Here is a 14,771-nt window from a genome sequence, read left to right on the forward strand (position 1 = left end):
CAGAAGTTTCTCACAAAAAGAATACAGAGCATAAATAGACTGTCCTGTGCAGATCATCTCAAAGCCCTATCTTTATACTCTGTTTCCTGTAGACTGCTGAGAGACAATTTACGCCTGGCATTCAAGGCATCCCTGGCTCCTGCTCTGATGGACCTTTTGCATATCCACAAAATGAACAACACCAGAACCACTAGATCTATGGATCTAAACTTTGAGTCTTAAGTAGGACATGTTGGAGTGACAGGTACATATCTCAGAGAATCCCCATTCTCTAGTATAGGCTTCTCATTCATGTGAAGCAGAGCCCTTCCCTAAGTTTATTCAAGAGGATCTTAGACCAGTGGAGGAGAAGTAGGAAACTCACTCCTGGTCTGACATCTGTGTCTCTGATGGACAGAGGCAGCCACAAAATCATACCCCAAATTCCAGACACCACTTAAAATAACCTCTTGGGTACAATATCTTATGGATTTAAGTGTCATGGCTAGCTTATAAAATCCTCAGTGATTGTGAGTCTAATGTCCACCTATAAACCTATGAACTTATAAAAGTAAGAAATTGGCTGTGTATACTTTAGTAAAATGTGTTCATTTGCGTGTTAATGTAGTCCATAATGCATATATTACATATTTGCTGTATTTGCATGTCTGTGAAACTGATTTAAATTATTGACTGTATATATATCTTGTGTATTTGACTCAATGTGTTTTCTGCATGAGTAAAACAAAAAAAATATATTTTTGCTAAATGATCACCTTTATGGAGCTTTTCTGTCTAGGCATCTTCTAACAATGGCTGCTGCTGCCCAGTCGAATTTTCCCAGTAAGCAAACATCTGTAAAATAAAATAAACAAAATCAATTTTTCCCCTGATTTCCAAGAGGGACTAGAAAACTACTTTCATCATGCACTAGCAATGAGTTCACATTTAATTTTAGTAAATATAGCATTATGGGACTTGGAAAAAATATATAAATTATTACTGATTAAATGTTGAGATTACAAGAATAACACTGCCGTTAGCCTGACCCTGTGGCATAGAGGAACAGATCCCTTACAACAGTCCCAATGGCTTCAGTTGACAGCTTGGATGTCTGAGGAACCAGGAGGGGAAGCATGAACTTCGTTGACCAGCATCCACTTGCTAATCCTCAGGGAGAGGGAGGCTACTTGGTTTGCAGCATTGGCAACATTCAGTGGTGGCTGGGTGCATCAACCCCTTGTGAGAAGCTATCCTAGCCTGCACTGTGATGGGCAAGAATTTCCCTGTTGAACCAGGAAAACAGAAAGAGTGTGTGTGTGTGTGTGTGTGTGTGTGTGTGTGTGTGTGTGTGTGTGTGTGTGTGTGTGTGTGTGTGTGTGTGTGTGTGTGTGTGTGTGTGTGTGACCATGCACACCTCCTGTCTCCAATTAGCCAACTTCATGAGACCACAAGAAGTATAGCAGAAGGGAGGATAGATGTTTCCCCCAGGTCTTACATTTAGCTTATTCCCTTCCACCTGATTTTGTATGTGGAGGAATGGATGTGCTGTTAGAGCTCTCCAGTCAGGAACAAATAGGCTGTAGGGTTCCCACTTACTAGTACAGAGATGCCAGACTCCTGCACCCTCAATGCAAATGAGACAACTGGGTGTTTGGGGGGGTGGATAAAAAATGAGTTACAAATAGATCCACAGCCAAGGTACTGAAGGACAAAATAGGTTGGGGTTAACAATAATGGTTAAGGTGCGCACCTTACAGACATAAGGTACAGGGCTTGATTTTCACCATGGCTAGGCTTTAAAGGCCCCATGGGTTGTCAGTTTAGAAATTCCCTATGAAAAAAAGTTTAATAAATGAAGGAGCTCTTCCACTTGTCTTCACAAGACAGTATGTTTTATTCCAAAAATAGTCAAGAATTTTCATCCTACAGTAACAAATGGACTTTATTAAAACTGTTAAAAACATTCTCAATCTCACTTTAAAAACTATGACTTAATATATGACTTAATTACGTGGTCAGCAACAGCCAGTCGGAATCAGTAAATAAAATTAGCATGCACAAAAATTTAAAGTGATAAAACATGCAAATGGTATTGTGTGTGCCATTGTGTAAACATGCATCTATCTATAGTTAATATTCCAAAGATTTTAAGACTGGCAGTATGGAAACATTGCCATTGAATCATGGAAACTTTGTGGCATTCAGTCTAAGTTGCCATAGCAGTTCCTCTCATTCATGTTGGTTTTTCCAGGGACCTCCCTTTTCAGAGATATTCATTTTCCCCATAGTCTCTGTATGTGGCTCCGTCACTGAATGCACTTGCTACTTTTGTTTCTCGTAAACTTTTGTGCATGTTAATTTTACTCCACTGTCTAGCTAGTCTGTGTTTACAATGTACTTAGAAAATTAATATGCTGTGCAATTAGTATGACATTTCTTTGTTTATGCAGTAAACCTGGTAAATAAAAAATTAAAAGTAAATAAATAAAAAGAATAATGATACAACTATGAGATGTCACTGATGTAATTATAACGAGGGACGTATTTAGTACCGAATACCAAGAAGATATTTGAATTGGAAGGAGTTGCTGGCTGCAAAACATGGTAGTAAGTAGTCGGTTTCTTTATTCAAGGTGCATTTTTATACAGAACATAAAACATTGATCATGCTAGGTCACTGGCTGGCTTTTATGCCAATATCTTTTGGAAGTGTATGGAATTAGCATTGGGGAGGCGAGGAAGGTACATATACAGCTAGTGACATGTGTCATTGCATACAGTTCTTTCATTTATTCAAATCAGTAGGCTAAACTATCTGGATGTTTTTGTGACATGAATGAAATAACATAATTTCTGTCTGAGATGGTTTTAGATTGCAGGTATGGTTATCCCCCCGCCCTGAGAGATGAACTAGGAATGTTGTATGCTTATATGGCCTTCCCTATGCTGCATACATAAAAATGGTAATCTCTGCCATAGTACAGCCTGTCAGTACTAACTTTTAGCCACATGCAGGTATTTACAATGTACAAATACATGCTTCTGTAAGGTGGAGATTTGCAAAAGCAGCAGTAAATATGAAGATCACAAGGCATGACAAAACATTTGGAAACCAAACAGGACATCTGCATCATGCACTGTTTGGATGCTCAGCAGTGGAAAGTCACTGCCTGCGGTATGCATCAAGCCACATCATGAAGAAGACAACTTTAAATGTAATCCCATCCTCCATTTCCAGTCCCTACTTAATTTATTTCAGGATAACAGGGATCCAGAGCCTATCCAGATGAGCAGTGGCAGACAGGAAACAAACAGGATTAGTAGCCAGATGATCACAGGAGGCAGTCACATTTTATTTTATTTGTTGACAAGGTAAGATCACTGGACAGTCCTATTTCAGAAACATCCAATGAGCAGTATATGTTTGTGACACAGTAGGATAATGGAGATTGAAGGAGTCAAACCCTTGACTACAGGAAGCAGTTCATTAATAGCTCAGAGAAGCAATTCCCTGTATTAACTACCAGATTAATACTTACATTGAATACAGCTAGGGGCAGTTTCAGTGTCAGTAATTCACTTGTCCTCATGTCTTTGGTACATAAGAAGAAATTGATAACGTCAGTGGAAGTCTGTGTAGACAAAGGAAGGCTATGTAACCTCTGCACAAAAGTCACTCCAGTCACTTTCAGACTGGAGAATAAAGTGGTTTTAGGCAGTAATGCTATATATCAGTACTATGATAAATGTACAGTTACTGTGGTGAAGCAAATGTCTGTTGTGGACTGAGATCAATGTTTCCAAGTGGAGACTGAGGATATGTGAACATATATATATCTAAGCACACAGAGACAAACACACACACAGACTAACATTAGCACGTACAGTCACAGACCTGCATACCAGTGGCTATGTCTGTTACTATCTAATAGTTTATTGTAGCTGAAAGGTTTAAAATTGCTCACTTACTAAGTGATTCAATTATTGGTGTGGGTGTATGACTTAAAACTGGAGCTTCAGTTTTTTTTTTTTTTTTTTTTTTTCAAAAGCAAAGCTCACAGATCTTAGGAAACGCCCCTTAAAAAAAAGACAATACTCAGCATGTCCTGTGCTTGCTTGTTTCAAGTGTCTGTTCTTCGTGTACAGTGATGATCATGAAACAGTCTAATGTTTCTGGAGACAAGTATGAAATTATTTATTTTACTGTCCAAAAGGGGAAAGGACAATGCTGCTTTACAAGACTTTGAGCTGCAAATGCTACTTCATACTAGCTGTTGACTTGTACAAACTCCATGGCTTATCAGTTTGAAAAGCGTGCAGTAAAGTTACAGTTACTTCATTCATGGCATGTTTCAGGTGTGGTGCTTCAGATGAAAGGTACAACACCAGACGTTATCAGCCAAAAAAGAAAACATGCAGGAAGGTAAGAGCAGAAAAAGGAAATGAATATAAAAAAGGATGAAAATGAGAGTTTGATTTCCTCTAGGGTTTTAGGCTGTGTGGTTAAAAGGCAAAGGCATGCCATTTGCTGTGTTTGGAGAGAGAGCACTGTTGATAACGTGGTAAGTAAAGATCAGTAAGGCTGAGATGTTTGGATGGAATCCATTATGTACTGGTGCTTATCTTTAAAGTGATGGGTTTCAAGCTGAAATGACAGCTGGCTCATACCTTGTGGTATGTAGTGCTTGGAAGAAATAGATTACTGTACTGAGGCTAAGTGTAATGCCTCAGTAAAATGAAACAAGAACAATAGCTATGCACTCAAAATGACTTAGCTTCAGTAACACAGAAGAGTCACAAAAGGTTAAAAATATGAATAATTCTTAGTTCTTCTTTAAGTACAAATCCAGAAGAAAGAAATACCATACAGGCATTTGACTTCAGAGGGTAGTTCCCTCTGAAGCCTTATTCTAGTCTTGCATGTAAGTGTTAGAAGGTTGTCTGTCTCTGGAGTTTGTGTTTGAAACCTGAATTTCACTTATAAAAAGGTAGCACATTCAAGACATTGCACGTAAGAGGATTAACCAGTTTGATGCAGATAGTGCTTTTGATATCACTGAGAGAAGTGTATGTCCCCATTTAGTCCACGCTCGGTATCAGGAGGATGCCTCCAGACTGGAATCACTTTGTGTTTGTAGTAAATATTATGCATTGTAGACCATGGAGTGCTGGAATTATTTCTTGTTTCCTGTTTCATTTTTCAGGATTACATAATGAGTTGTTATAAAAGGTGTTGTGACTCATTTTTCTTCTGATGACTGTCAATAACAATGCATTAGTCATTGCAAAGCAAGATCAGTACATGTGCTTATTTGTATGTTTGTATAGTCCTGGTATGTAAAATAGAAAGTTCAGTACACATGTGACTGTGTGTGTGTGTGTCTGTTTCTGTGTATTCTGATACATATACTCATATGGCAATGTGGTACGAGTGAGCAATTAATAGCTGACATATGAATGAGAATGTAAAGTCACAGTTTTATTTGTTTATTTAGTTGTCCTGGTTAGAACTCTGTTAAACATGGAACTTTTTCAGACTTATCCCTGTGATTTCAGTGGAAAAAAAACACAAATGTAATGATATAGTAAACAATGCAATACAAATGTGAAGTAAATCAAAGTCAAGTATCGTAGAGAACTCAGGAAAGAGTTTAAAAAGGGTGGAAACAATGCAGCCCATGCAAGAAACATTCAAGTGGTGTACAGTAAAAATGGTTACATTGTAATCAGCTTTATACATGTGAAAAGCCTCTACAAATATCTAGGGAGCAAGCATCTCTTGAACTGACTGATTCAAGAGAATAGCAGTGGAAGAGATAAAGCTTTCATTCAGTAACTAAGTTAATGTACACAGAAGGCAGACTGTGAACTGCTGGAGAAAAAATGTTTTTTAAGAGTTGCTAGACTTGTTTAGTAGCCAGAGATTGCTTTGAGATGAAAACGAGATGACTTGTCAGCTGATTTAACATGGCTATCTTTTTGGACCACTGAAGTAAGAGAAGCACCTTTAATGAAAACATGTTTGTTTTACAGTTTTTACATAGCTTTTTATATGCAGTAACTTTTGGGAAATTAAAAAGTCTTCATGCAATTTCTCTGACCCATCATGGAGCTCTTAAACTATTGAATTTAGGGATGCAACTGTTGCAGCAGGTAAAACAAAATGTGGTATTTCCATTACATTTTCAAACAGCAGTTCCTAAGTTCCAGCTGTTACAGTCAAGGTTTAAGGCAAAGTGGTATTTACACTGGTGGTACGGAGTTTAATAAGTGATGCGGCCCTGAATTATTGGCATGCCTCCTTTTTCCAGAGATCACAGCTGCTATAGACAATGATGCAAGGAGTAGTTCTAAAGGATCCAAAACCAGAATAAGTCTGGTTTTACTACCAGGTTTTCATAACATGGGGTTTAGGCTATATTTCTTTTCAAGGAATGTACTTGGTTGCATTTAACATGGCTAAACCAGATGATTTTCATTAACCAATAAACGTACTCATTATTTTTACTGGAAAGATAAAATATGTACTCAGAAGCGGCCTTAGGTCAACTGGTGCCCTAGGCAAAAGGTCTCCACGGCAGCCTCCCACCACACCACCCGGTGCCCCCATCCTGGTCTACCTACACCAAGTAAACACTGAAAAAGCACCCCTGCTAGAGCGGCGTCCTAGGCGGTTGCCTAGTTGGCCTATGCCTAAGGCCTACTATGTATGTACTAAAATAACTAATAACTGCAGACACATGTTTACTCTTCCATGAAACAAACTTAACATAACCAGAGAATACATTTTTTCAAATATTTATGTTGCAGCAATATGTTTTGGTGTGTAACTTTACATTATCTCTTATACTTATCCCAAACTTAGAAGTTCCTGTTTTTCACAAGCATGCCATCTTACACATGGTCTATGTGTTTGTAGCAGAATGTTAACTGGGTGGCATTTAATTTCTGCTTTCTCAATAATTTTGTTGGAATGTAGCTGACTTTTTTATTCTTGTGAGCAGTCTACATTATCTTTTAATATTAAGAAATATTTGTATTTAGTTTGCAAAAGTCTTACAGCCCCATCCTAGCTACATTAATTACTAATACTGTATGGTCTGTGACCGATAAGTAAATCATTTATATCAAGGCACACACTTAGGGCAATTATTTAATATGAATCTTTATTCTTCAGTTTTGGGCTACTTGAGCATTCATAGTTATTAATTATAAGCCCTAATGTTTAGCCATGCTGAGCTTGAGACAGAGATGATGCAAAAGTGAATAATTATTATAGTCCATAGCCTACAACAGAAGAGAGAGAAATAATCAAATTCCCTCACTCATATATTCAACAGGTTGCCTATTTGTATATAGTTACTGCTTATGAGGAAAGAGAACTTACTTCAGTTGTCAAATTGAGTCATACTTTCAGTCATGCCTCCAAAAATCATTAAAGAGCATCATCAGAAAGTTTCTGTAACAGGCACCACTTTCTTGGAATATACCCACCTTCTGAAGTGGTATCTGATGGTGCTAAACTCAAAACTTTCTTAAATGTAACTTTCAGCTGCAAACCCACACCCCAGTGTAGTTGAAAGGTAGATAGATAGATAGATAGATAGATAGATAGATAGATAGATAGATAGATAGATAGATAGATAGTGAGGGGTCCAATCCATTTCATAGTTACTGAGCAGGTGCAGGGATATCATCAGGTGTATAATTTGGCTATGTACACTGTGTAATACACCAGATGGGGCTGAGGTAGAGGGATAGTATTTTGAGTAATACATTTTAAAAAAAAAGCTAAATTTATAAATAAAAAATATGCAGCATGCACACTTAGCTCTTTATGGAATACCACATGCATTATACAAGTTATTGACACTCTACAGTATGTATACCTATCATAGCTGGGTTTGGACGGTAGGACTGTTTCTGCTAGATATAGTGGACGAAACTTTATTGGTGCTGAGTCTGTGTGGAAAACTGGGGATTGTAACATAAAAGGTATATGATAAATTCATCACTGGATAACTTCTTTTTACTTGCTGTTGATGGTTATGTGTAATTGGCTGTGTAATTATGCCTGGTTAGTCAGAATCGGACAAGAAAGCAATCAAGCAGCCAAGAATACATGTGAAAACTTGATAATTATCTTCTCTGTCCTGGAAAGAAATTCACCCTTTCTCCCCTGCAGTTCCAGAGGCCAGAGTTCGGACAGTGACAAGTAAAGATATGACATAGTCGTAATGCATATTGGTGTAAATTATCTGAGATTTGCCTTTCTGGGCTGTATGAAGAGAAGCAAGATGGAGCTCTCAGAATATGTGTCTGAGGCAGGTAGGTAGCCTTTTCAGCATCCTACCATCATCAAGAAGGATGCCACAATATGAACACCATATTAATGAATTTAACAATTAGCTTAGACTGTGGTGTCATTAAAAGGGGGCCTGATATATATCACCCTGGAAGGAGATGGTAGACAGTCTTAACTGCATTGCCAAAGGATGGCCTGCACTAACTTCCCCAAGGCTTTTGTATATTGTCTAAATCCTTGTCCACCCCCATAATGCCTTTTTTAGGTAACGTAATTCTTCTAATGCTTCTCATATAACAAAACAGAATCTGGATAACAAATGGTATTGCTGCTCAACACTAGGAGTCTTAACAAAAACTCCTTTCCCTTCAAACATTTCTTATCCTAAAAAACATTGATGTATGCATAATCACAGAGACATGATACAAGACCAGTGAAAACGGTACATCAGTGCAGGGTTTCAATGTCTACAATGCATTCAGGCTCACCACAGTAGACAAAGGCATTAAAGGTGGTGACATCTCCAAATTCTTTAAAAGTAATTTCACCTCCAGAGTAATTATACACATCCAACTTGTTATCAACAAAACCCCTTTTCATGTAATAGCTAACTATAGCACCCCATCTATATCTCCCTTAGCCTGTATCTCCTACCTAACTAGTATGGACTTGTATGCATTAAGTCAAACACCATTCTTCTCAGAGAAGTGAACTATTCCCCCATCAACTTGTAGACTTACGCATCTTCAAACATGTTTGCCCACAAATTTCTGGACTTCATCAATTCAAACTCTCAACAAATTAGTCTGGATCCAAACCAGGGGTGGTAAAATCGTGGACTTGGTCCTTAACAGTATGGAACACCTTTAGTATGTACCAATTGTAACTTCCTCCCTGGTTAAATTGGACCACAGCTAAGTCACATTCACCACATGACTGAAGCTGGAAGCACCTTCAAGTACCTTGTTATTCAGAGATAATGTTAAGGCTATTCTACAAAAATTGAGTGATAACCTGACTAAATTCAAACTCCCCTTCAAACCTGATTCCTCGACTGCTTATATGGAAACCTTTACTGCCAAAGTCTATGCACATGTAAATAGCTGCATAGATGCCTCTGCCCCCTTTGAAGTAAATATAACTCCAAAATTAAAAATAACCCCCTATGGTAGAATCCAGTCATAAACAGTCTTTATAATAGTAGAAAAAAAAAACATTGCATACAAAAATAAGTTCAACTCTCAAGATGTCCAAAACACTCTTGATAAACTTAACAGGGAACTCTGGACTCTGATTAAATAAACCAAAGAAAATACCAGGTAAAAGTGGCAAACCAGGCAAAGGATAACCACAAAACCTTCTTTAATTATGTCAGAGACCACAGAAATGATACCTATAACTGTGCAGAGCTAAGTAAATGATATGACTTACTTGGGCCAGAGGATATAGCCAATCTGGTAGGGACAAGTTTAGCTCAAGCTTTATCCCCCTCTCCTCACCAGTATCTCTACCCTCCCCCCCATATCTCTAAAGAGCAAGTCCTGAAGGCACTATCCAACACCAAAAGCACTACTTCTACATGGCTGAATAATATACGTGGCTGCCTACTGGCCTGCCTGAATCAGGACTTGTCAGACCCCCTACAGAGGCTATTCAGTATCAGCCTCCAAACAGGCTTCATGTCCCTGCACAAAAGTCAGGTGTCAGTGGTTCCTGGTAATTATAGATCTATAAGCCTGATCAGTCTCATCAGTAAAGCTATGGGAAGGATCTTTATGGACTTGATAAATAAGCACAGAGGTTACCTATAAACTCTTGATTAAAGCCAGTTTGGATTCATCGAAAAGCAGATTCTGTCTACTTATCTTGTTCAACTTCTTTAAGAAGGTTACTGAAGCAAGAGATGAGGACAAGTAATCACACACTCTTTATGTAACTCTCACAAAGGCATGCAACACCATCCCACACTCAGGTGTCATAGAAAACTCTTGCAGCTAAATGCAAATCCCTATTTAACTCATTGGATAGTAAATTTTATCTCACAAACAGAACCCATGAAATTAGGATTGGTGTCTCTATCTTCTCCAAAAGACCTGTCACAAGTAGTGTAGCCTAGGTTCAGTCCTTGGTCCACGTCTCCTTGGCATTTACTTCACAGAGGTCAAAGCAAATGTTAAGTGTTTCTGTTAAAAATAAATGGCATATATCTGTGTCGCTGCCATACATAAACCTGAGCCTGCTTGAGATAAAAAGACTGTTAGATGGCTTCCCATGCAGTACCACTGCGACTGCAAGGTGTGTGTGGGAGCACAAAAGGTTTTATATACAAGGTTATTTGCTACAACAATTAACTAAACAGACACACAAACAAATAAATTAAAGTTATTGCACCATAGCACAAAAGTTAGTAGATGTATTTTCTTTAGTTTCACACTTTGTTTTTACCTGATGTCACTTGTTTTTCTACCTCTGCAACTGTGTGGAAATAAAATTGTGGCATGTTAATTACACTCTGCAAGTAGGTGGAAATAAAATTGTGGCATGTTAATTACATTCATCTCAAGGCCCTGCCATAGCATACTTTTTCCCACGATCTGTAAAATGGTAGCTCTCAGACATGACTACATGCTGTGTATTTTCATGGCTTATAATTTTACACTAGTTGTAGTTATTGGACTACAAAGTGCTACTTTCTGCCTTGAAAACTGTGTTTGTTCTGTATGGTTGTAGACAACCATTTTTGCTTGGATTAAATGTGATGATGATCATCGTGTTTCACTGTTGCAGTCATCACTGCAGGGTTCTTCCTGTCGGCAGGCAGTCCTTAGTCGGCCAGAATCCCAAAGTCTGGGTCCGGCGTCAGCTGTTCAGTCATGCTCCCTGAAGTCAGAGCGCTAGGAGTACAAAGCTGCCAGCCGACGCCATGTTCTCCAGTCTTTCTTGCCGTGTGGTGAAAGCAGTTCGCAAGTGCCGGTCGGCTGACTCCTGATATTTTTTCGTGCTTCAGTCCGAAGACTTACTTCTTCTTCTCAAAGCTAAGTACCCCATTGGGGAAACTTTTTTCTTGCTCCAGTCCGATGTCAGAAAAAGTTAATAATTGCATTTTTTGTGGGAAGCAAATACCTCATAAGGATTTCCATTCTTACTGTATTCCTTGTTTAGGCCCTGACCATGACGTAGCTAGTTGTCGTTTTTGTGCTAAAATTAACCAACGTATGATTAAGCGAAGGTACGGTTTTGCTTTTCACTACTTTGGTAGGCGATTTAATTATAAAATGTCATCTGACATGCTTCCGACTACCGGAGTTTACAAACGACGCAAGGATAAGGACAGGCCTCCGAAGTCCAAATCAGACGATGTTTTACAAGCCGAGCCAGCTACATGTTCGGCCATCGTCAGTGAGGTGCTTTCGCAGCCCCTGCCGTCGGCCATTTCAGAACCGATTGCCGAAACGGACTCCCATGAGGAGCCAACTAGGCCTTTGAGCACTCCAGCTGCAGGACCTTCGGACAATGCTCCCTCGGATGGGTCCGGAGCCCCTGTGCAGGTACTTGCTTCCGAGGGGGTTTTCAGGCCTACACAACTTCTGATAAAGGCAAAGCCAAAGACAAAGGCAAAGACTCCTTCTAAATCTAAGACACCAACCCAGGCCTCTTCTGATCTGGGACCCAAATCTCAGAAACAGCTACTTAAAATGGCGGAGGACTTACTAACCATGATTAGGGGTTCACATCCCCCACCAGGCAAACGGCCAAGGCAAGAATTGGATTATGAATCTTCTGATCAGGCATCTATTTCTTCAGTGTCTTCCTCTGAACAGGAATATACTTTCCCTCCTTATGAGGATTCTGATGCTGAGGAATCCATTCCATCAGCTTCTCCCCCCGAGGATTTTTCTTTTGGGGAAACCTTACATGACATGAGGGAACATTTTCACTGGGAAGGACAGGAGTACTCAGAATCTAAGAGAAGGCTTAGGGATTTCCTTCTTCCTCCTCAGCATAGACCCCTGGCTATTCCTCCTATTTTGGATATTGTGGATGATGCCTTTTCTGAGGCTAATTTAACTCCTGACTCCTTTCCCCCAGCCCCTGCTAAGCCCGACAGATATTACAGGGTCCCTGACTCTCAGCAGTTCCTTTACAAAAATCCTACTGCTGATCCAGAAACCATTTCTCGGGGTCCTAAGGGGGTTAAGGCCGCTTCTGCTAAAAACCCTATTCTGACAGATAAGGATTCCAGAGCTTTGGAGAGATGGAGCAAAAAAGTGTACACTTCTGCTACTTTATCTATTAGGGCTTTAAATTGTCAATTTCATATGCTAAAATATCAGCAATTTCTACTGTCTGTTATGAAACAAAAACTGGGTACCATTACTGCATGTGCAGATAATAAGGAATTACACGATTTGATGCATGCCACTGAACAAGTGGGGAAGCATGGTTTACACTGTGGTTTTGATGCCTTGGAGGCTTCTTGCAGGGCGGCTGCCTCTGGCACAGACATTAGAAGGCATGCTTGGTTAAAGGAACAAAACTTGCCTGATCAAGTGAAAGCAAAGTTACTGGATGCTCCTGTTCAGCATAATGTTTTGTTTGGGTCTAAGGCTGAAGAGGTGATAAAGAAAATGGAGGATAAGGCAAAATCCATGCAAACGGTTAAGGATTTCTTACAAGTTCATTCCCCAAGATTTAGCAGAAATTGGCCAACTAGAAATTGGTCCTTTCCCAGCTCAGACAGGCCTCAGAGGGGGAGATATAGGCGCTCCATAGGGAGGGCCCAATCACAGACCTCTTACAGACCTAGACAGTGGAGTGCTTCCACCCCCAGGGGTGGAGAGGACAGACCTCAATCTTATAGAAAACAGGCTCAATGACTCCCCCTGCATGGCTCCAGGAACTTCTCTCCTGGAAGCCCCTCTAGGAGGAAAACTCTCTCTTTTTCAACAAAATTGGACTTACATAACCCAAGACAAGTGGGTTCTGGATGTAGTTTCAAGAGGTTACAAATTCCACTTTCATACCTTGCCAAGACCAAACGGATGGCCAGACCTACCAAAACACCAATGGTCAGAGGCATTAAACCAGGTGGGATCCCTCATGGCTATGAGGGCCATAGAACTGGTTCCACAATCAGAGACGGGCCAAGGTTTTTACTCAAGACTCTTTCTAGTTCCCAGAAAGCAAAATTCATGGAGACCCATCCTGGATCTGTCAGTCTTAAACACTTTCCTGGACATACCAAAGTTCAAGATGCTTATTCTGCAGCAGCTCCTGCCAATGTTGAGCAAAAATGCATGGATGGTGACATTGGATTTAAAGGAGGCTTACCTACACATCCCAATCAGACAGGAGTGCAGAAAATACCTCGGGTTCAAGGCCGGATTGAAACATTACCAATTCTCTGCGCTGCCCTTTGGCTTGTCTACTGCGCCTGGCACCAGTAGTAGCTTATTGCAGACTCAAGGGAATTCAAATTTACCCTTATCTGGATGACTGCCTTATTCAAGCAGACAGCAAGGATGTCTTACTCCAGCATCTGGAATTTGTTCAAAATCTTCTCAAGTACCTGGGATTCACTGTGAACATAAAAAAGTCAAATTTGACTCCCACACAACAGATACCTTTTCTGGGTGCTCTTCTAAACACAACAACCCAGATGGCATTCCTGACATCCGAAAAACAACTGCAGCTGGCTTCAACTTTCAAAACCTTGGTGTCAATAACTCAGCTAACTGCAAGGAAATTCCTGCAGGCTTTGGGTTACATGGCCTCCTGCATCCTTCTCATACCAAATGCAAGACTACATATGAGAAAAATACAATGGTACCTAAAAAGTGTATGGTCCCAGCATTGCCACAGTCTAGACACACAGATTGCTGTCTTACCTTGTCTACAAAAGGAATTCCATTGGTGGACCATGGCATGTCTTCACAACAAAGGGAAAGCCTTCAGTCTGCCTCCAGCCAGCCAAGTGTTAACCACGGACGCCTCTGATTACGCATGGGGAGCCCACTTGCAGGGAAAAGGTCTGCAAGCTTTTTGGACAGAGGATCAGAAGCACCTACATATCAATTTAAAAGAGATGTTAGCTGTAAAGAATGCCCTCTTGGCTTTCAGGGATCTTCTACAACCAGGACAACTACTGATACGGACAGACAACACCACAGTTATGTGGTACATAAACAAGCAAGGGGGTTCACACTCCTACCCCCTTTGCAGACTAGCCATGACTCTTTGGAACACAGCTCTAGCTTGCAAAGTGGATCTACAAGCTCAGTTTCTGCCAGGGAAACAAAATATTCTGGCAGACAGCCTGAGCAGGAACCTGTCAGACCCACACGAGTGGATGCTAGACACCCAAATATTCAAGATGATTACAGAAGCATGGGGCTGCCCGGACATAGATCTGTTTGCATCCCTCCTCAAGCACCAGCTACAGATTTTTTGCACAAGGAGATTTCGCAAACTAGCATGGAAAGTG

General features: G+C 40.1%; 1 protein-coding gene across 5 annotated transcripts in view; it reads left to right on the top strand.

The window, feature by feature from the left end:
* Nucleotides 1–14,771, top strand: part of INPP4B (inositol polyphosphate-4-phosphatase type II B) — a 4,727,932-nt gene that overhangs the window by 1,661,831 nt on the left and 3,051,330 nt on the right. Inside the window, exon 1 of one of the 5 annotated variants that reach the window (XM_044062269.1) lies at nucleotides 4,089–4,405. The exons of the other annotated variants lie outside the window; for them this stretch is intronic. Coding sequence (XP_043918204.1) covers nucleotides 4,325–4,405 — 81 coding nt within the window. The 5' untranslated portion in view covers nucleotides 4,089–4,324. Of the gene's footprint in view, nucleotides 1–4,088; nucleotides 4,406–14,771 lie in introns of those variants that run through there. 5 annotated transcript variants of the gene reach the window in all.

Source organism: Protopterus annectens, chromosome 2.part1, assembly GCF_019279795.1.
Source record: "Protopterus annectens isolate FY-2018-M chromosome 2.part1, PAN1.0, whole genome shotgun sequence".
NCBI lineage: Eukaryota > Metazoa > Chordata > Ceratodontiformes > Protopteridae > Protopterus > Protopterus annectens.